We start from the raw sequence: 21,458 nt of genomic DNA, 5'->3' as shown, positions 1-21,458 counted from the left end.
TCCCCCTTTAGACCCATCCTGCCTATGACTTTCAGAGTGTAGTACAGTTGCAGAACTTTTCATTTATGCATTTTGCGTTGTTTATGCTCTTTTTGTGTATGCAGTTTTTTCCTCTAAATGTAATGTAAATATCATCGAACTTAGAATCTGATAAAATTCTTCAAACTGCAGCAGGAAGACATGAATTAAGAGAGATTATAACCAAGTGAAATGAACATAGCTTTCAAGTTTCCCACTGTTACAGTTTTGCTCTCAGAGGGGATTATGTCAATTTAGAAATAGTGACGAGTGTGATAGAGTAAGGGCTGACTTCATTTTTAAGAACTGTTTCAGAGGAAACCCCTTTATTACAAAGTTTTACATTAGGTGTCATCAGACTGAATAGGAACAGTGCTCTTAAAATTGCAACCTTGTTCAAAGGGGTTTGGATACTTCGACTGTTAGCGTAATGGAGTTAGCTTTCATAGGAAGTGTTGTTTTTTAGGCTTTGAGCAGGAATATTTTATCTTTGTTTATGGAATTGTCTTTATCTTGCATTTGACAGTGAGTTATTATATTGTCATTTCTGCAGTGCTGTAATTAAGGCTTTTTTAGGTTTTCTATTATATACCAAATTCTTGAGTGACTTTACAACTTCAAAACACATTAAATGCACTAAAATGCAGTAAAAGTATCAGCCAAGAAGCTATGCTATCTTTATGATATCATTCTCTGTATTAGCATTGTTTTACAATGTTGAACAATAATATCCTTTGTTATACAATAAATGTATGCAGTATACAATGAATGCAATGTAAATTACATGATCAGCCTGTCCTCAGAGCAGGGCCTAGAACTGTTGAACAGGGAATCTTGTATTCTTCAGCTGTGCAATGGCACAGCTTCAACAACAGGAGAACAAAGAGCCATAATCTATAATTATCAGGGTGCAGCTTAATATTTCAGACACTCCTTGTGGAAGAAAAATGTGTGGTATTGGCACTCCCCTGCTCCCCAAGAGAAAGAACAGAATTTCTCAGAATTTAGATTTTTCAAACTTTGAGCTATTATATGTTTGTATGTGTGTCATGCTCCTCTTCTCCCTTGAAGGAGAATACGACCCTTGCTTAGATCTTTTAAAAATGAGATGCAGTTATCTGCTTTTGGTCAGTGTAATTCTCAGGAGAGCAGAGGTAGGCTAGCTTTACGTTTTCCTGTCCTCAGTTCTTCCTTTCAGCTGCTGTTGAGCAGCTGCACACAGAACATGCAGATTTTAGTTAGCTCTTTATGCAGGTGAGTTGGTTTTGGTCCCTTTCTGGGGCACCTTGGTGCCATGCTGTGCTACGCGGAAAGCCAAGGTGCCTGCTGGTGGCTCTGAACTCTGCTGGAGATGCAAAAGCATGAAAGCTAGGTGAGCCACTATGTAAGCTTTAGATGCCTAATGAGCATGGGGGGAGAGTTATATATTTCTTTGTTGTAGCTAACGTTAACTGGTGTTAATTTCAGAATATTTACAGAGGACCACTAGACCTGCACTAGACCATGTAGAATGTCTACCCCAGCTGTGCGCTTTATGGCAGTTGAAGGACATCTGTAATCTGGATGTGTTAATTTGAGGCAGAAGCTCATCTCTGCCATTGACGGTGTGAATCTGTGGTTAGCTGTGGGTTGCTTATAGTCATTACACAATACTGTCCTATCGGTGAGTTGCTATGACCAAATTAATAAGACCCGCTGTTATACATGGATTCAAGAACAGGGTTTACCTAACGCAAGTGGATTGTGACTGGCTTGATAAAATGTATGCAGATCTTGCCTGTATTACCTTGTATACTTAACTAATTATAATGGACAGTGATAAAAGATATAAAGTATGCTGCTCCTTGCCATATATGCTTACTCAACCTTTAGTGAGTGTTAAACAGAAACCTCGTACATACAGCAGAAAGGAGTAATCCATTGGCAGGCAGACAGACTAAGCAACCTAAATATCCTTATTCTTGCCATATTCTGGCACTGTGAGATTATTTATCTAGTGTTTCTGCAGTCAGTTAAAGAAAACAGCTACATAAACGTTAATAATGGTATTAAAATATATTATTTTTGAGCACTGCAGCTGTCACAGTATGCAAATGCAATGTTCATCAGCAATCAGCAAGAGACTGAGGGAGGTCTTTTAATTCTGACCAAATCTAGACAGAGGAAACCCAGTGGCAATTAGGACTTCAGGGTTAGTGTCAGGGCATTATGTTAGTATCATAATTGTAACATTGCTCCAAATCGCTATTCAGTGTTATTCAGTATGATACTATTTCATGTGAAACTGAGGTTTTGTCCTATTACTGTCTGTTATTAGGAACCAGTGGGTGGTAGGAAGTGTTGATTTATGGTATGATAATAAATTCTGTGACAAAACCTGTTTTTCATCTGCCCTGGCTACTACAAAATTTGTACTTATCAGCTGATTAAATCCTTTTTACAGAAGTGTGCTTTTTTTCGGTGATGTCCGTTCACCTTTTGGAATGATGTGGTTGGATTTGGGTTAGCTAACATGAAGCCTCCCTCTAGTGGCTGGAGAGAGAAAATGACCGTTTTATTATTTTTTTCACCAAGATCCAGTGCACTTTCAGCACAGAACGAATAAGCAAATGCACAAGCATATCTTGCTATAAAATATTCATCAAATGCTGATTACAATACCAGCCATAGATTTTGTGAAGCAATAATTAGAGGATTATGAAGAATGACGTTGCATTCAACAACTAGGTTGTCTTGTTTAAAAAATATATGAAGCTCACCTCTGCTCCCAAGTCAGGGACTGTTCTGCTACGCAGCAGCCCCATAAGATCTCCCCCTGCTGCACCCGGCTTTCCTTGGGGTGGTGCCCCATGGCTCACTGCAGGTGCCGAGCCAAACTCCTGCTGCGTGCACCCAGCTCACTGGTGATGTCTCACTGTGTGTGGATCCTCTGGTGCAGTTTTTCTTCACTTAGAGTGTTTATAAGCAGATCTGTAGTGATGAGCCTTCGCTCCCATGGTGAAAGTTATATGATTCTCCTCTGTCTCCTGAGTGCTATGGCCTTGGCCGCAGCAGCAGCAGCCCAAAGAGGTCAGGCTGAGTGCTGGTGTCCAGCCCCATGGGCATTGCCAGGCCATGATGTCCCTGCCACCCCCAGGCCTCCCCCACCCACCCAGCCCAGGCCGCCACATCAGCCCAGCTGGGGCCGTCAGTGCCTGTCCTGCAACGCCGCGGCAGTGCCACAGTCTGGCCACAGGCCCCGTCAATCCCAACCGCGGACCAACTGCCCAACCTGGCCCCATCACCACAGTGCTGCTCAGCCATCATGGGGCTGTGTCTGACCTGGTTACCCTTCCCAGCACTGATCCCAACCCCGACCCGCAGGCTAACTTCCCAGCTTGACCTCAGACCTGCCTCGTGACCACTAGCTTGCCTGGTGATCTCGACTCTTGGTTGAACCTGGCCACGATCTCTGGGCCTGCCCTGCTAGCTTGCAGGGTGGTGGGACAGGTCCCAGCCCCATGGAACCATGCGGCGCCCTGGCGGGTAGCTGCAAGGCTGTATAACAGAAGGGTCATCTGTATAGTTCCTCCCTGGCTGGCTGCAGGTGAGTTGAAAATGGAGCATATTTGCTCCCTTTTGGTGGTACCCTTCCTTCTTATCCAGGGCAAGTGCCTCCTCTCATGCTGCATTTTGCCTCTTTTCATAGAGTATGTCCCCCTCATTTGGTTAAAGTTTTAGCAAAAAGACTTTCAGATCTGGTGGAATCACTTGATTCAAATTTATTATGCAGGGAGGAAGAAGGTGGTCTAATAAGACAGGCAAAAAAAACCCTGCATGCACATTGTGCTATCAGGAAATAGATACTGTTCTGAGCAAACACACATGTATGTCCATATTTAGAAGCAGAAGTTTCTTCGTTCTGCGTGACTAGAAAGCAGAACACTTTTCTGTCACAACACAGATGCACCAGACAGGCAGTGTTATTGGAAGCAGGTTGGAATTGAGGATGTTCTTTTTCTTAGATGAGCAAGGGAGTTCGGAATAAAGCTTTGTAGTACTGCCATTGCCAGGATTCAGCACTGAGATCCCTGAGAGTACTGTGATTACAGTGTTGACAGCTATTTTGAAGGTTCAGTTGTGAAATGAAGGTAACCAAACAAAAATTTTGGAGAATCTCTGTTGAAGTTTATAGTAGCTTCCAGAATATTTAGACTGCATTCTTAGGGCTCTGACATGCAGAAACAAAAATGCAGATCATGTACCTGTATTTCTTGTTTCATACGCTTTTAAATATATTTTGATCCATTTGCCCTCCCGTAGCTAAACTGGGAAAAATGTAAAGTAGTAATCACATGGAAGGGCTTTCAACAGTTCTTCAGCACTCTTTTTTATTTGTGTTCTTTTCTTTCAATGGTTTATGTGCCGTATCTGTTGTGTATCATTATTCTCAGGACAGATGCCAAGCTATTATATGTTGATTAGTCTGTACAAAAATAAATCTGATGGTTTTAAAGAAGGTTGGTTTTGATGGGTTTAATGGGTTTGTACATATCAGTAATTAACACTGTTGTAATTTGTCCCTTTGTGGTCTGTTAACCAGAAAGGCCGGGACTCTAATGCAGCACATTTGGCATCTTTTCACCGTAACTGATGTGATCCCTCTAGTCAGATTGCAGATACGTCCATGAGGACAGTACAAAGCAGTTTACTTTGCGCTGTTATACTGAAGAGTTAGATTGCAGTAACAGTTAACACTGCACCTGTCGTGAGCGCTTGTCTAACAAATGTTATTGTCTTTACAGAGAAGTGCTAATGCGTGTAACTTATCGGTGTCAGTGTAATTTTGTGAAGCTTCATGTGTTATTAAAAACAAACCAAGCTTTTAACTCGAGATATAGAACATGGAAAATATGACCTTTATAATATAGAATTTAAATTCAGAGCACAGCACAATTTGGCCTTATATTTGCCAACAGTTTTTATTATTGTTCAACTATTATATTATATTGTTGAGATTTTATTTTCTGTACTTAATTATTTGAAAGAAAATGCAGTGAAGAAAATTCTCTTACGTGACACTAAGAATTGCATTGCAACTCTGAAATGACTGTCTGGGCTCACTCAGGCTTAAGGGCTGCTTAGGATAATTTCTTTATCAGGTCCACATTATGTTGTAGGGTTTCAGTGAATTAGCAATGGTGATGTCATGTGAAGTATGACCTAAGATCACATAAATGGCATTTGGGCAGGTGTGATCTGTTATTTCTATTACTGTTGTTTCAGAGACAGGATTTAATGGATGTACTTATTTGGAAATAAACGTAATCTTCCAATAGCATTAGAAATGTAAATTCAGAGCTGTAAATTCAGCTTTTATGAGAGGGAGAGTGAAAGCACAGTGTTTATTTAAACACAAATCAGGAGAGATTTCCTGGCATTTGGTTTCTACTGCTACTTTCTTAGTGCGACATAAAAATCATTTTAGGGCTCTCTTCTGCATCTCAGCAAGGATAAAGGATGGGGAAAGGCGATCAGTCAATGAGGTTCTTTGGGAAGCTTACTCACTACAGTTAAAATTTGTCTTAAAACTCGTTTTTCCATTTCTGTTAATTCCCTTTTGCCTTTGTCAAGACACTTAATTATGTACTTCATTTTGAGTATGAATAGTCCCAATGAAGTCAATGACACTACATCATCCTGAATCTTAAGATCTTTGAACAGTGGACTGTGGTTTGAACAGATTTTTCCTCCCAAAACGAAGCTATTAAAATGTTTGTTCATTAGTCACCTGCATAAGTTGATCCAGGGGAAATAAAACCACAAATACTTGAAATGCTAATGCCAGAAATCCCTGTCATCCTATGATGGCTATTAACTATAGGTTTTTACATAGCGACCTACTGATCTAAGTGTGTATGCCATCGTACTGTGGAGCAGATCTTCAGCTGATGGGAACTGGCATAAGCTGATTGAAATCAGCATAGTAATGCCAATAATGTCCAGCCTCTAATGTATCTTCTACTTAACTTTTGTAGATGTGTGGTAAATAGCTGGCAAGTAGCAATGTTTTGTTCTTCTGTTTGTGATATTTCTGTTGGAGATATTTACAAGCGTGAGAGGAGTAGCCTGATGCCCAAAGATATTGCATACAACTCAGGTGCCCAAAGTTTTAAGGTTACTGACTTCAGTAGACTTAGGGTTTCCCTTTTCATTCTGAATATTCACTCTTAAATTATTTTGTTGAGCCTGTTTTGCAGCGTAAGCATAATGTTAACAAATGTAGACCACAAACAGTGGATCCTGAGAAAATGTTAAGAATGCTACAAGCCTTTTTATAACCTTTGTTTTCCTGTCTTACTGCTAAAGCAGAGAGATCTGCGAGGCAAACGAAACCATCATGTGTCCTATGTGTGAACGCAATTGCACACTACAAAAACTCAATGAAAGCTGCATATACGCCAAGGTAATTATTAGCTTATTGCTTTCAAGATACTTTCTGTCTGAAAGTCCACTTTCGTTGTATAATGGCAGCCCTACTTTCAGCAAAGATTCCTACAAAACATGTTGTTTCTCTGCAGAGTTTTCAGCCTTTGAAATTCATACTTATAATAAGTTTGAAATTTCTGAAATGTTCAGAGATGATTCTATGATTTGCTTTAATATGTGAGCACTTTCTTCATAAATCCCTATTGATTTTATCAATTTATAAAGTCCCCTGAGCAGCAAAACTTTTCTTGGAAGGTTTTTTCTACTTTCCCCTGTAATTGACTTCTTATTCTGTTTCACTTGCATATTTGGTGATTGAATTTCTGCTCTTAAAGGAATTCTCTTGCATTTCACAGGGTTATAATATGCCTGTGATGTGCTTAGCTCTGTCAAGCTAATGCAAAGATTTTACACAAATAAATATTTTGCTACAAGAAGCTATCCTTCAAACTTGAATAATCACAATTACTTCTGTGTACATGCAATGATTTCAAGTGAACACATTTATCAATATGTTTTGATGTGTGGAATGCACAATGCTGGAAAACAATCTCAACATTTTTCTTGGAATTCTTTAGCTCAGAAGATAAATACAGACTTCTGAGCAAGATCTGTAGAACATTAATTGTCTCTAGGTTGAAGAGAGAAAATGGATATCATATTAGATTTTGAAATTTGGCATAGAAAGGACTTTAGTAAAACTGGATATTTCCAAACTCTCTATGAAGGAAGATTCAAAAAAATTAACATTTGAGATTGATAAAAATGATTTATGTTTTAACTTTACAAATTTAACGTTTTATTTTATAATGACAAATGAAAAAGTTGTTTTGAAACAACTACAAATTCTGTGTTGAAATTGTCATTTTTAAGCAAAACTCAGTTTTTTATTTTTAAATATGGATATAACTTTATAGCAGAAAATAGCTCCATGAATTCTTTTCATCACTTCATTTTTTTATGAATTTTCTAAGTTTTACAATGTCTACTGAAGGTAAGAGCTTTCTTAATGGAAATAGCATTATGCAAGCCATACAGCCCATCCCAAAATTGCCTCTTTTTAGAGGATGGCCAGTACCTCTTTAGCAGTCCACTGCAGTTTGACAGGAAATTATAGGGATACTGCAGTCCCAAATGTATTAATTTTAGATCCTGTTATTTTAACAACCCCGTTTAATAAGCAGCAATTTTTCCTCACACTTATATTTGCACTGAGATCTTGTGCTTAAATCATGCAAACATCTCTTTTTAATGGCACGTCATAAATAACAAATTGTAGCAGAAAAGGTAACATTCCACCCAGCTACTACTTCCACACTTTTTCAAACCAATCTCCTTGATTCAAAATCAGATGACAACCAGGGAAAACAAGGAGTAATCACTCATCTTCACAAGTGTCATTTTCTGATGTCTGCAAAACCTGTGAGCATTAGTATAGGCTCCCAACTTTCCTGCCAAAGCTTTTGCTCTGAAAAATTGGTCAACCTCAGGTTTTGTTGTTGTTGGAACATAACTTGCTTCTCTGTCTTCCTCATGCACAGCCAAAGAGCTGAAATGTAGGGGAAGCTCTCCCTGATTCATTCCAGGCAGACACTCTTATTCTGGAAAAAGTATTTTAATCCTTATCCATTACTTTGAAATAACTTACAGTATGCAAGTGCACAAGCATTGAGTTAATTAGGAAAAGTAAGTTAGTAAGTTACTTTAACTAAGTGAAGTTTCCCTCCCTGGGCCTGCTCATCTATATAAGGCCTTGTGCTCATATTTTACTTTATTAAAACTCTTGTCAAGGATTTCCTTCATTAATATCTGCCAATTTTCCATGTTTAGGAGCAGTTTGGATAGAACAATACAGAAAAAATCATATAGTTCAAATGTTTTTTCTGCCAAATTTTTTGCAAAGCCGGAGGCAAAATACAAAGATCCCTTTTTCCTACTTGTTACTGACCATTTCTTTCATCCCCTCCCTCTTTTTTTCATGTCCCTTTAAAAATCACATTGAAGTGAAGTTTATAATTTAAGGGAAAGCAGTGTAATAGCTGGGTTGTAATCTGAATAACAGAACGCCCAAGTCGTCATTCTTGTCCGCATTAAATGAACTCTTTAATCAGTATAAGTGATCAGCATGGTGCATTACGTCTCAGTTAGCTGCACTCCCATCGCGTCTCCCATCAAGCACAATGGGTAGGGTGTTGTTTCAGAGTGGATTCAAAGCGCAGGATATCACATATGATGATAATATCACGCAGGTATGCTGACTGACTAGGCCTGGTTCTTAGAGTATGCCACTTCTGCTTAGAAGCCTCTGGTCAATGTGGGCCTCAGTCTATTCAATTAGTATTTAAGCCATTCAATTCTTTATTCTGAGTGTGGTACTGAATGATTAGAACCCAAACTCTGTATCTAACGATAGTGCTAGATCTGGAGCCAGATACATATTTCCTACTTTTAGCAGCACTAAATCTACTGGGTTGGATTTGTTCATTTGTTTTGTATTTCCTTGGAAAGATGCACTGTTTGCGGAGCAGAATATCCAAAATCACTTATTCACATATACGTACATTCAAAACTGAAATATTCATCAGGTTTATTCTGCTGCCTTTGTTCACGAGTCACATTTTTCAGTGAGGTGATAATAGGTCTCATACCTATTATGTTGGTGTTCTTTGTGCCTTATGAAAGCAATAGAAAAACAAAGGAAAGGACATAGTTGTACATACAATGATCCCATTATGTGATTCATACAGAGAGCACATTGGACTTGTTGATACCAAATATCAGATAGTAAATTCTCATTTTCTTTGGTACCATAAAGAATAAAGCCAGACTTGCGTGCAGATAAAAGTTACGTGTTGTTAGTATATCCTCTCAATATTAGAATCATTTAACTTGAGAAGGAATAAAATAGAGAGGCAAGCAACACTGTTTCTATTAACTTTTTCAAGAATTAGATCTCTTACCAAATACCCTTGGCCGCCTATTAATTTGCTAGGCAGAAGCAATGATGACAGCCTTATCTGAAAGACTGAAAATCTGTCAGCAGGACTGGCTCTTGCTACGGAGGGCAGCCCCAATGACAAAGCACAGGGAAGCTATTATGCATCGTACTCTTGCTTGAGTGTGTTCGCTAAACTGCCTGAGGCAAGCTGTCAGTCCTAACATCCTGTATCCTTTGAGACACACCTTGCATAAAGAGCATTCCTGATGGCCAGAACACATTCACGTGTAAGGGAAGGTCACAGTGCTACAAAACTTAATCTGATTACCTACACACTTCATAGGCACAAGGAAGGGTTTCCTTTCATGGTAAGAGCTTCAAAGTTGGCCCTGAAAACAAAAATTGATTCAACACCAATGAAATCAAAGTTTTTTCAAGAATATGACAAATACTCTTATTTCAAAGGGTAGAAAATCACCATAAGTTGTCTGCAGAGTTTAAGATAATACATATCAAAAACATTTGTGTCACTTTCCCTTTTCTTTTTCCTGTGTCTTCAGATCCTCTTTCTAAAAATGTGCCCCTCAGTAAGTTTTTCTATTGATTTGGTCTATTATCTCATAATGATTTATGCTTTTTTTCAGATGGGAATTTAAAGCCAGTGTTCTGCTTACTAATGCTCAGCTACATCTTAAACCACTGTTCATTCAAAGCATTTAGACCCATTATCCCTGGATAAATCACTGTCAATTGCCAACATTCAATCTATTGAAACTACATTGGTTTCAGCTTCCTAAATACCCTTTCATATCATGGCTTGCATATAATAACTTCTAGATTTTTGTAATATAAATTGTGACGTTTTCCTAAAAGGTGGGACATCCCATGGACCACTCAGATGCTTAAAGTGATCCACAGGCGTGTGAAAATTATTTATTACTTATTTTCTATTGGTGAGCCCTGGATTTTTCAGCAAGATATATATTCTTCCCCCAAAAGCTTATAATGAAGAGTAAGAAAAGGGATAAATCCAACAAACGAGACCATTCATGAGGTGAAATTAAGTGCACAGTGTAGAATTACACTTCATTGGCGGTTATTTAGAATTTATATAACGTTTGTGGGAGTTATGGGGCACTAGCCTTTAAGAAGGAGAATATGTCATCAGGAACATTTTAGAGGCTGAGATGGTTGGATAAAAAGCAATATGTACTATTCTTTCAGGCAGAGGAATTGCAGGATTGCTTGGGAAAAGAATAAAATGGCATGAAAGAGTTATTAACAATGTACAAGGAAACAAAAGTGAAAAAACAAGAGATTTAAGGTTCTAAGAACCTTAAAATAGAAAGTAATGAGCTTAAATTTGAACCAGAATATGAGTGGAATCCTGGAGGAATTTCTAAACTGCCTGGACATGGCCAGAGCAGCTCTCAGTATTTGTGAAGCAAATAGACAGAGATGTGTGAACTCTTGACAGTCTTGAAAACTATAGCTGAAATTATAGTGAAAGACAGAACTGGAGAAATATTTTGGTAGAAGAAACATGGGAGTACATCTTATTATGATGCTTATCTTTTAATTTCTGCTCCCTGTTATGTACTCTGGGATTCTTTGGAGCAAAAGATAAGATGGCAATATTATTTGTTCATGATGTATTTGTTTTCTCTTCAGGTTACACATTTGTTTGATAATGGAGGGACTGTCTTCTTTGCTATTTTCATGGCAATTTGGGGTAAGTCAATTTTTCTTCTGTGATTTTTTTTTTTTTTTTAGTTCACCTATCCCTTTTATATGATTACTAAGGATAGGGAGATTATATTTTTAAATAAAATTTTTAAAAAGATTATGATTTCATCATACATATACTTTTTTGTTTTCATCAACTTTAATTTCTATACTAGTAGTAGGTTAAAATAATATTTTTTTATTCTTAATGTAATGACTTTAATGTCTTTAAGCCTGAGTTTTATATCATGCAGGTAGAAGTCTTTTTAGAGGCAAACACATAGGATAATTTACTGGTCTGGAGTTGATATAAAAATGACAGCGTATAGAGAATTATAATAGAATAAATGAGAATGCTTTGATGGAAGCTAATTAGAGGGACATAAATGAATGATTTGATGTTAAATGTTTATAGGCATTTAACTATTTGTATTCAAATTCTTCATCTGCATATTTCATTATGTTCACTCTGACATCACTCACATCATGCCATGAGGCACCAAGCCAACCAAGGTGATATACACAGAGGCCACTGTTGAACAGGAGTTACCAATAAGTCTTTTTTTTCTCTGAAGGTCAATGTAATATTGCCATAGAAGTCAGATGTAATGGTTTCAGCATGAAGTGCCTGACAGAATTAGCTTTCACTGAAGTTAATAATATTTTGCTCCTGGAAAATAGGGAAGACTGATATTAAAAGAACAGGAGATAATTAATTTTGCTAGTGTAAACTTTTGCCTGTGTAAACCCTGAGAAAATAACACCATTTCCATCCATACAACTGTCTATGTATTCAAGCCAGGGATTTGCAATTGTAAATAGAGTTGAATGGCACGTAACAGCTTTATTTACAGAACATATGTGAATAAGCATTAATGATTTTAACAGAAAAGAAAGTAAAGGATGAACTAATGTCAAAAATGTTAGAGCCTGTACTGGTAAAACAAGAAACAATATATTTAAAGCAGTAAAGCACCAAACATGTAGATCACACACACACACGCATACTAAATGCACAATTAAGTCATTAAAAGTTAAGACAATATAAATATAACTGAAAGTCACTCTTCAGTTGCTTGCCTAAGTGATATTTCTTTATTAGCTCCCAATCTTGCTGTTATAGCCTTGCAATTACTATTAATTAGTCTCATAAAGTCCTAAAGTACATTTCATTATTAGTTAAATGGTAACTGATGTAGACAGCACTGGTAGCTTCTTAGTGTCCCATCATCTCTATCTGCAAGTTCTTACTAGAGAGAGCTCTTTATGTTCTCAGCTAAGTCAAGATACAAGTGTAAGGAAGAATTTTGCTTGTGCTATAGTGCCTAGATTGTTAGCAGGAAAGATAGCACAATATATGCTAAAGGAAGCTGAAAGCTGACCTCTAAATTTTTCTTAACTTCAAGCAGCAGAGTGGTTCTCTGCTTTCCTGCTGTTGCCTAATACAGGTGAATATGTCCCAGATTTTCAGTCTGCTATCCAATATGCTGGAAGCTGTTAGAATTCAGGTTCTACTTTTGATGGGAATTCTGATTTCATGGTAGACTCAATGTAGGAATGCTAACACTACCCTTATGCACTCAATTCTATATTCATTTAAATGTTTTAAAATAAGTATCTATTTTGCTCATCTGCAGTATGATAAATGGCTGCCATTTTTTCTTTCTCTGGTGTGTGTGCTTGAGTATGTAATTTGATCACAAGGCAAATGAACCCTTATTGCAACATTCTCAGCCACTTAGGGGTGTAACTTCATCAACTTGATCCACAGTCTTCACACTAAGTAAGGCATTTTAACAGAGTCACAATAACAAGCATGTATTCCATGTGAACAGTAATTTTCTCAGCACTTCATTGTTTATTCTGTGCCTTTACTGCTTTGGCTTTCCCATGTTCTTTATGTTTAGACATTTGTGGTAATTGCAAACAGATGAACTGTAATATCATTTGCACTATATCACCATAACATTTACTTTTTAGCTGGATAAAACCAAAGCATGCTTTTTAGGATGTTTATGTACATGGCAGAGATGATTCCTTTCCTTCCATGCGGAGATAAGTATTTCTTCCATCTGATCTGTGCCAAAATCCCTTGTATCATTTCTACAGATCTAGGCTGCAATGCAGATAGCAGATCAGTTTGACAGGGAAATAGCAGCTTCAGCCTTTTGTTTTCTCCTTCAGTAGTGATTGTAACTCTGTGTCATCAAAGAGTCACAGTCCGTGTTACTCAGTAGTTTCATTTTCCCCAACAAACTTCAACCTGTGAGCAATTCAAATAAAACTAATTCTGTACATCTTGTTCCCTCAGAAGGCACAAATGTGGGGAAAATAATGCCCTGAGTCATTAATTAGATATAAACAATGTTTGATGGAGTAGTTTCTCATCAAGGTAGTTAAGTCTGGGGGAGGTTTTGTCTTGACACTAAACTATTATCGCAATCCTAGTCCAATTTTGGTTTGTTACAATATCTGTATTCTTGACCAATATCAAATGAAGTTACACAAGGAAGAATTTTACCTGTGTGCTATTTGCTAATACTTTTATTAATAAAGCACATATAATATCCTCCCAGGAAGACTTTTCATTGCAAAGCAGAAGACTGATGCTCTGCTACTGGGCACTGCCTGTTACATATCAATGTATCTTGTGATTTTTGCTTGCTGTCCAAAACCTCGTTTGTACAGTAATGGCTGTAAGGTAGCAGCTGCAAGACCATTTTGGAAAAATAAGAGCATATAGATAAGGAGTGAGAGTATAATGTGAAGCACATATCATTCAGAGGGACAGGATGGCATCATGTCATCCATTGCAATGCCTTCACCCAGGCACCCTGCGTTGCCTTCCTCCGCCTTGTCTGTCGTGCTGGTTTTGTCATAACACATCTCTCCAAAACTCAAATCGTATGGTCCAAGTGAGTTGTCTAACTGGAGAACTGAAAAGGATAATTTAATTATTGTCGATATATTGTGCGAATGATGCTTATCCCTTTACTTTGGGTACCTCACAGTTTAGCAGTCCCTTGCAGCTAAACCCTATTATCCTCTTCCTTCCATATGGAGGCCTGGGGTAGGAACAGATGAAGACCCTGATTCAAAATCTAATGATGACAGGTAACAAGTATCCTCCCATTAACTCCCATACAGTCCTTATTAGAGAAATGTTTATAGCAGAATGGTCCTAGGCTGATGCTTTACCAACAGGAGAATTTTTTCAGTCTTCAGGTAGGAAAGAGTAACTTTCTTGAGCTTAAAGCATTGTTGCTCACATGGATTTCAAGGTAAAATGCAACTGCAGGCTAAGGCTGAAATGAATCTACACTAGCTTATAAGCAACTTGCATGTTTCCTGACAGGCAGGTTTTATATGATTATATACAGAACCACAAAAGAACAAAACTCTGGAGATGAGCTGGTCTTGTACAAGATTCTTGTTCTCTATATATTAATTTACAAAATATCTGGATCCAAAATGTCCAGCCTCTCAGTTCTGCAGAAACTGATCAGTCTTTTATCTCTGTAGTGTGATGGAAGATTATGACACTTTAATACTTAAATGTTGTAGTGTATCATGTTGGCTGCAAAAAAGTGGTAGTGTCTTTTATAATAAGTAACTGGTTTTGCTGTAGGTGATACTCTAAAGTATTTTCATTAATAGGTATGATACTAGTTAAGAATTGTGCATGAACTATTTCTATTAAACTAGAAATATTTGTTAAAAGAAAATACAAAAAGAGAAATTTCACTTGGTTATGCTATATATAAGTAATCCATATCTGAAGTGTTTTATTATAATAGCTATGCTTGATACAATGATTAATATAGATTATTAAATTTTTAAAAAGATTTAAAGATTAAAAAGCTTCTTAATTTCTCTAAATTCCAAGTCTAAGTGATCCTAGATGATTCTAGATAATGGAGTTTATGTGGCTCTTAAAACTTTCCTGGAAAGCTCATAAGTAAATTTTATCTTTAGCACAGTGGTGTTGCAGAACTTCTGCATTGCTGGTTAGCGTGTTTTCTGTCATTCTATTGAAAACAAGTATTTGTTTTTCTGTACTAAGATTTATGCTGTTCAATATAAACTTAATTTAAATTCAGTCTTTTCTAGATGCTCATTTTTCAACCTCTTCACAGAGGCATATCATGATCAGTTGACTTTTAAAGCTGGTACCTAATCTGACTTTCTGGCAGCTTTCAGCTGTTGCATCTAAATCACAAAGGACATATTACCTGAGTTTTATTTTGGTTTAATTTTATATAAGAAAAAAATTTGGTTAGCCTCTAATTGTTTAAACATTTCAGAAAAAGTCCAAGAACATACAATGAATGGATGAAACTATGTGATTATACTTTAATATACGCTTATACATATTTATGGAGAAGACAAAAGAGATCTTCTTTTTAAGCCTCTTAATATATATTTACTCCTGAAAACGGATATAGTTTCATTCCTCATCCTGTAACTGAAGTTTGATGAGTAAAAAGTCTGGCTGTTTCAGTCAGTCAAATTTTGGGAGAGCTTTTGATCTGTAGTTTTGAACACTCCAGTATTTTTTTTTTAACAGGTTCAGTGATACCAGATATGTTTTTTCCTGATATTTCCTGAGGTTAAAAAAAAAATTTGTGAGGGGTGTTGGGGAAGGAGGAGGAGTAGGGTTAAGGGGAGAATTGGTTAAGTTAAAATTTAATAATAAAAGGCTGTCAGTAAAAAGGTAGTTCTAGTGGAGTTGATGGTATGATTCCCAATAATTCAGTAAGACCAAACTACTTAAACAGTGCTGTACAGAAATAAAAAGCAGTCTTATGCATAATGCTTTTGCTATTCCTTACCTGGTTCGCTTCTAGAAGTATCGTCATAAAGTCGTCTGTGGGAAAATGATTCAGAACTTTTCTTCCCACAGATAAAATATCCAATCAGACCAAATAACACAGATCCCAAAATGGTTCCTAAAATGACACCAAATATTACTCCTCCTTTGTTGGTTTTCTCTAGGAGAGAAAGAGAGAAAAAAGAGACAGTTGAATCAGAATAATAAATCTGTAAGATTAGATATTTCACTTTCACTTTATACCAACTGAGGATTTTGTGAATTGATACTTCCACTGTCTGAAACACTTTGCGGACTGTGACTAAATCAGCTTCTCTGCAGAAATTATGTGCCTTTATAGAAGAAAATGGAAAGGTCCATGATTTCAAGGCAAAGCTATGACAAAAAAAAAAAAAAGCTAACTAGTTTTTAGTCAAAAGGAGCTGCCTGGTTTAATTACAGAATCAAGCCCTACCATCTAATTTAAAAAAAATAAGCAACAATGACTGTTTAAATGTAATTATTTCTGTTCAAGCCAGTAGGTGAAACTGCAGCCTCTGAATTTCAAGTGTTTACATTTTAGAGTACCAATTTTGAGTATCCACCCAGAAGTCTAGTAATGCTTTCTGCACTTGTTCAGCTAGCAAAATAACTGCATTCCTCCAAGATTTCCCTCAGATTCCTTAAAACTTCTTCAAGGTATTCTCCTTTTCTTGGAAATGAACTTGCTTCCCCCCACCACGCGCTTCCTTTTCAGTCATGTTATCTAAAAATTGTGTACATTGTAATTCTTAGAACTATGATGGGAAACATGAAAGCCTGATGCTCCTTCAGTTCTTAGTACAAATTGTACTGTACTGGATACGATGGATAAGCCTTTCAGTCCTGTTTAAAAACCTGAAAGCTAATTAATGGCAAAAACTTACTGTTTTCCAATCTTCTGTTTCTTTTCCTGAAGACGTAATTCAGAACAGCAGTATAGAGAAGTGCCGTGGCAGTTTTATACTCCATTGTTTTCCCATGCATAATCGACTTGATAATAACTAAATGCAAAATGAGCAATTCCTCTAGAAGTGTTTATAAGAAGTCGTCTTTGGTCACAAAGTTTCTGAGCTTAAATTGATGTGTTATGCATTTTTAATTTTATTTCTGCACATCTGCTTTACAGGTCCATTCCAGTGTGAACAAACAATATCTACCATAAGTTTCCTGAGCTCTTGTAAAAATGTAAAAAAACAAATAATAAATAATTTGAAAAATCTTTTTATCCTGTACTCCCATCAGTCGTACTCCACACCAATGAACTCCAGAGATGTGGAGGTCTGGTGTTGCAGGATTGTGTGGGACTGTGATTTTATGCTGACATAATAAAAGTGTGAAAAGAGTCAGCTAATTTATAGCTGAAGTGTGAGAACACTCTTAAAAGGTACCTGTGCATTTTATTTTTGATTTCAGGTGAATTTTAGTTTTACTCTGTACTAGATCACTTATTAATTCACACATCTTGTGAAGCCTCCTGTTCATTGAAAAAGAGGTTGACTTTCAGCATTATAACTTTATTAAACCTATTGGACCTTTAGTTAGATATTTACCTCCACTGATATCTTTTGAATTAGATGATATAATAGAGGTGTTGGTAAAATGCTGGTTCATCTCTGTTGTTTGTTGAATCGGATTGAAGTCTGTCGCAGGACTGTCATGCTTCGTAGAGGACGATGTCGGTGGGCTGCCAGTAGGCAATGCTGCAGGGTTTGTGGAAGAGCTCTCCCTGGAGAGCGTCGCGGCAGAGCGGGTGCTGAAGGAGATGTTGCTGGGTGTCACTGTGGGCAGCATATCTGTAGGAATAGCTGCAGCACTTCTGGGCACTGTGGAAAAGTCACCACTTGTTGTAGGCATTGCTGAAGATGTTATGAAGTTGGTGGCAGAGTTATTTATTCCATCTTTTGATACCATAGTGACATGTGAAAATAAATTGGTGCCATCAGTGGATCTCAGAGGTGTACTGTTTGTGTGATTGCTTGTCTCTGCTCTTTCCATTACACTTCCACTGGCAGTTGTTGGTGCAGCGTGACTTACGGTAGAAAGATTTATGGCACTAGTCATAGGCAGAGCAGATCTATGTGAAGTTACTTGGACCACAGACTGATTGTTACCTGTAATTGAACTATTTGCATTATTTCTTACATTTACTGATGTGCCCTCAATATTGTTTGTAGTCCACTGCAGCCTTGCTAGCAGTAAAAATAAAACCATTCCACAGGAGAGTTGCATGGTATTGACTTCAAAGTTTGTTTCGTTATGTAGAGGACCTGCAAGAAATTCACTTTTGTATACTATTTCATTTGCAAAACAAAGCAGTTAAGATCCAAATAAACTGCTAAAAATTTAAAGTAGTGTTACACTGTTGAAGTCACAGTAGTTACCACGTGTTGATATTGAAAACCTTATTGAGTGTTAATAATGTCCTGAAGCAATATTAATGAACACCAAAAAACTCTTTGCTCAAGAATATTCTGTACTCAGAAGGGAATAATGTGAAACAGCTTTGCTATAGAATGACATGATGCACACTTGAATAGCATGCTCTAGGCAGGGTTTTCTGGTCAGGTAGAACTGCTAAGAGCATGCTAAAGAAAGTTATGTGCCATTGTCAAGAAATATAATTGTTACATTTAGTGCTGAAATATGATGGGCAATGTTTTGTGACCCTGAGCAATGAGTACTGTATGAATGCTGCCAGGAGCAAATTGAAAGCTAAATCAGCCCAGGGATTATCAATTAGACTGAATTTGTGATATGGAAACTTCTTTTCCTATAGAAAACTGAAAGCTTCATATTATCCACTAATTTTTCAAATGTTAGATGGAAAAAAATGAGGAAAGCTTATCTCTAAGCCCCTTGATTATAGCAGGTATGCTGTTCAGTGTGTATCTGTGGGGTTTTTGTTTTGGTTTGGTTTTTTTGAGTAGGAGAGGGAGGTTGAGATCATGCTGCTTTTAACTCACGGATATAATCTCTCATGTGCCAGCACAATAAAAAGTATAAGTAAGTTAATTAACTAGCTGTCTGTGTATGTGGGCATCTGAAAAACAGAGGTTTATACCTGGAAGAAATAACTTTGTTTTTTTCACTTGCTGCTTCCCATTCTGCTGTTTTGTGTTTTTTCCCTATCATTTTTATTAATATAACTGTGGATTTTCCCTGACTTAGCTTCATTCTATGTGACAAAGTGGCAATGGAAAGTACAAGTACAGTAAGAGTAGATAGCACTCAGCTATGGGTGACGTTTCATCAATGGACAGATTGACATCACGTCAATGTATCTCATTTTGTATCTATCATCTTATTCCTTTTGTACTCTATTCTTAAATGTCTCCGAGTTCAGTGGTTAGAAGGTGGGATCGTTATCTGAAATGTATGTGTATTTATAAAACGCCATTTAATCTTCTTGTTAACGTATTTTCTACTTCTCCAGACTGCTTATTTCCTAAGAAGTCAGTTATACGGCAAGAAGTATTTATGCTTGGGAAATATTTGTAATTTATTTAGCAAAAACTAAAAGAGAAAGCTTCTTTTTCATTATCCTTCAAACTCAGGATAAAAAAATATATATTTTTTCAATTACCAGCTCCAGTTACGTTTGTAATTTGAGTGATGCACCTTCATGTGACTGTGAAATGCTGTGCGATCTGAGTATTGGTTTTTTGTTTTTTGTTTTTTTGTCAGTATTAAAAATAGCTAAAAAGCAGTGAAGGAAGAAAAAGCTAATATATTTTACAAGATTTTCAAACACATGCTTTCATCTTAACAGTATTATTGTTTTTGTTCAGTGGCATGGTCTTGTCTCCCTTGTATTAGTAGTCATGTTAATGAACAAAGTGAGTTTTGTCATATTTTTTATTTTCCCTTGGCTGTAACTTAAATCTATATAGGGAAATTACTATCAGTTTGCTTTACTGCATTTGCCATTTCTAGTGCAGTGTACTGAGGAGTCAGCATCCCTAATGAACAAATTCTTTGTATTTTTGTGTGTATGATTTGCTAATTTTTGTAATTTTCTTCTTGGGGACGAAAGAGGAGAAACCTCCTTGCTATGAAGATTGTATGCTGTAGTTCTGCGGCTATGAAGAACTGCACTTCCTGGAAACCCTTTTGCGTATAAGAATTAACTGTTCTTTTTTTTGTGCAACATTCATGCAGTTCATACAGTTTAGAAAAACATTGAAGTTCCTCAAAGACACTCATTGCCCTTAGAGCTTAATGTGCAAATAATGCTATTCCAGGAAAGCAGCAATGCTATAGATTAGCCAAAACACGAAGAACAGAAGAACCTGAACCTTGAGTTAGCTAGTTTTACTTATAGTTGAATATGTATTTCAAGAAGCTATGAACAGACTACAAGCAAAAAGTTATTCTCTGCTTTTGATTCACTGGTGTTGACATTAATCAGTACTAACTCAATAGAAATTGGTAAAGCAGATGTAGCCTGAAGTTGGTGGAAATGATATCTGTATGGGATTTGGCTGCAGTTTAATATAGGGATTCCTAAACTAGCTTTAATTTTATTTAGTGTGAAGAATGAGATTTTGCATAGGATGGTCACCACCATGATCATCCACCAAGTGGATTTTGCACTCTGCTCTTGGTTCTGTGCTGCTAGAGCCAGATTTCATCTGAGACCTAAGATAGCTGGGTAAAAAAAAAGCTGACTCCAAACAGAGGAAGGCTCAAATTTCTTCTTTGGTGTGGCCCTATAAGGAGACATAGAGGCCCCTATTTGAAGTCAGCAGTAATTCACCACGGTATGGGTACAATTTCCTTAAAAAATGACTCTGTAGTGTGAACCTCAGTATAGATTGCGTCTATACTAGAAAAACTGCAGCCCAGTTGTGAAAGATGCATAGAGGTGCTGAGGACTTGACATCCACACTTTACACGTTTCTGGAGGGGGTTATTTTGACCTGGCCCTCATCTCTTCCCATGGACTGAACACCCACTAGCAGCTGGCGAACATTAGGTTGCTCATGGAGCACATGGCTTAGTTTACCGACAGGAGCCTAGTCTGTGCGCTCTGAGACTGCAGCGCTGTCAGTCAAAGGGCAATAGGTGGATATGATCAGGACATTTGCTTTAAAGGCACCCTCTTGATGTAGATTAAAATTGTGTTGTAGGCACAGCCATTTTGAGCAGGATCTGGACCTGTATCTTACAGAATTTGTGTGTTTTAATTGAAGTAAATTTGGAAAATGGCTACAAATATCTTTTTCATTCTGGTGTTAATTAAAAACTAAGGTTGCTTTACATAAACAAGTGTTCAATATGAAGCTGCTAGTGCGCATATATGTACATCTACACCCCTACACTGTGGGTGAAGTCCTGGTCCCATTCAGGTCAAGTCTTCTTGGGGCTCAAGTCAGTTCTCTTGGGACTACAGACATCATGACGAGTGTTGCATTAATGTTATATTTGGTTTTGTTTTCCTTAAATTGTTCAGATATG

The 21,458-nt window shown here is 37.1% G+C and overlaps 2 protein-coding genes across 2 annotated transcripts in view; one reads left to right on the top strand and one right to left on the bottom strand.

Annotated features, from left to right (window-relative positions):
- Positions 1-21,458, top strand: part of ANO3 (anoctamin 3) — a 150,252-nt gene that overhangs the window by 105,603 nt on the left and 23,191 nt on the right. Inside the window, exons 12-13 of the mRNA XM_067296237.1 lie at positions 6,367-6,463; positions 11,096-11,156. Coding sequence (XP_067152338.1) covers positions 6,367-6,463; positions 11,096-11,156 — 158 coding nt within the window. The remainder of the gene's footprint in view (positions 1-6,366; positions 6,464-11,095; positions 11,157-21,458) is intronic.
- Positions 13,450-17,912, bottom strand: MUC15 (mucin 15, cell surface associated). Its single transcript, XM_067295225.1, has 3 exons — positions 17,552-17,912; positions 15,982-16,140; positions 13,450-14,085 (listed from the first exon to the last, which is right to left on the bottom strand). Exons 1-3 carry the CDS (start codon positions 17,910-17,912, stop codon positions 13,925-13,927), a joined length of 681 nt encoding a protein of 226 aa, XP_067151326.1. The 3' UTR covers positions 13,450-13,924.

The sequence above is a fragment of the Apteryx mantelli genome, chromosome 4 (genome assembly GCF_036417845.1).
Source record: "Apteryx mantelli isolate bAptMan1 chromosome 4, bAptMan1.hap1, whole genome shotgun sequence".
In the NCBI taxonomy this organism is placed as follows: Eukaryota; Metazoa; Chordata; class Aves; order Apterygiformes; family Apterygidae; genus Apteryx; species Apteryx mantelli.
The sequence above is the reverse complement of the archived record's forward strand: the minus strand, read 5'-3'. Positions and strand labels throughout refer to the sequence as shown.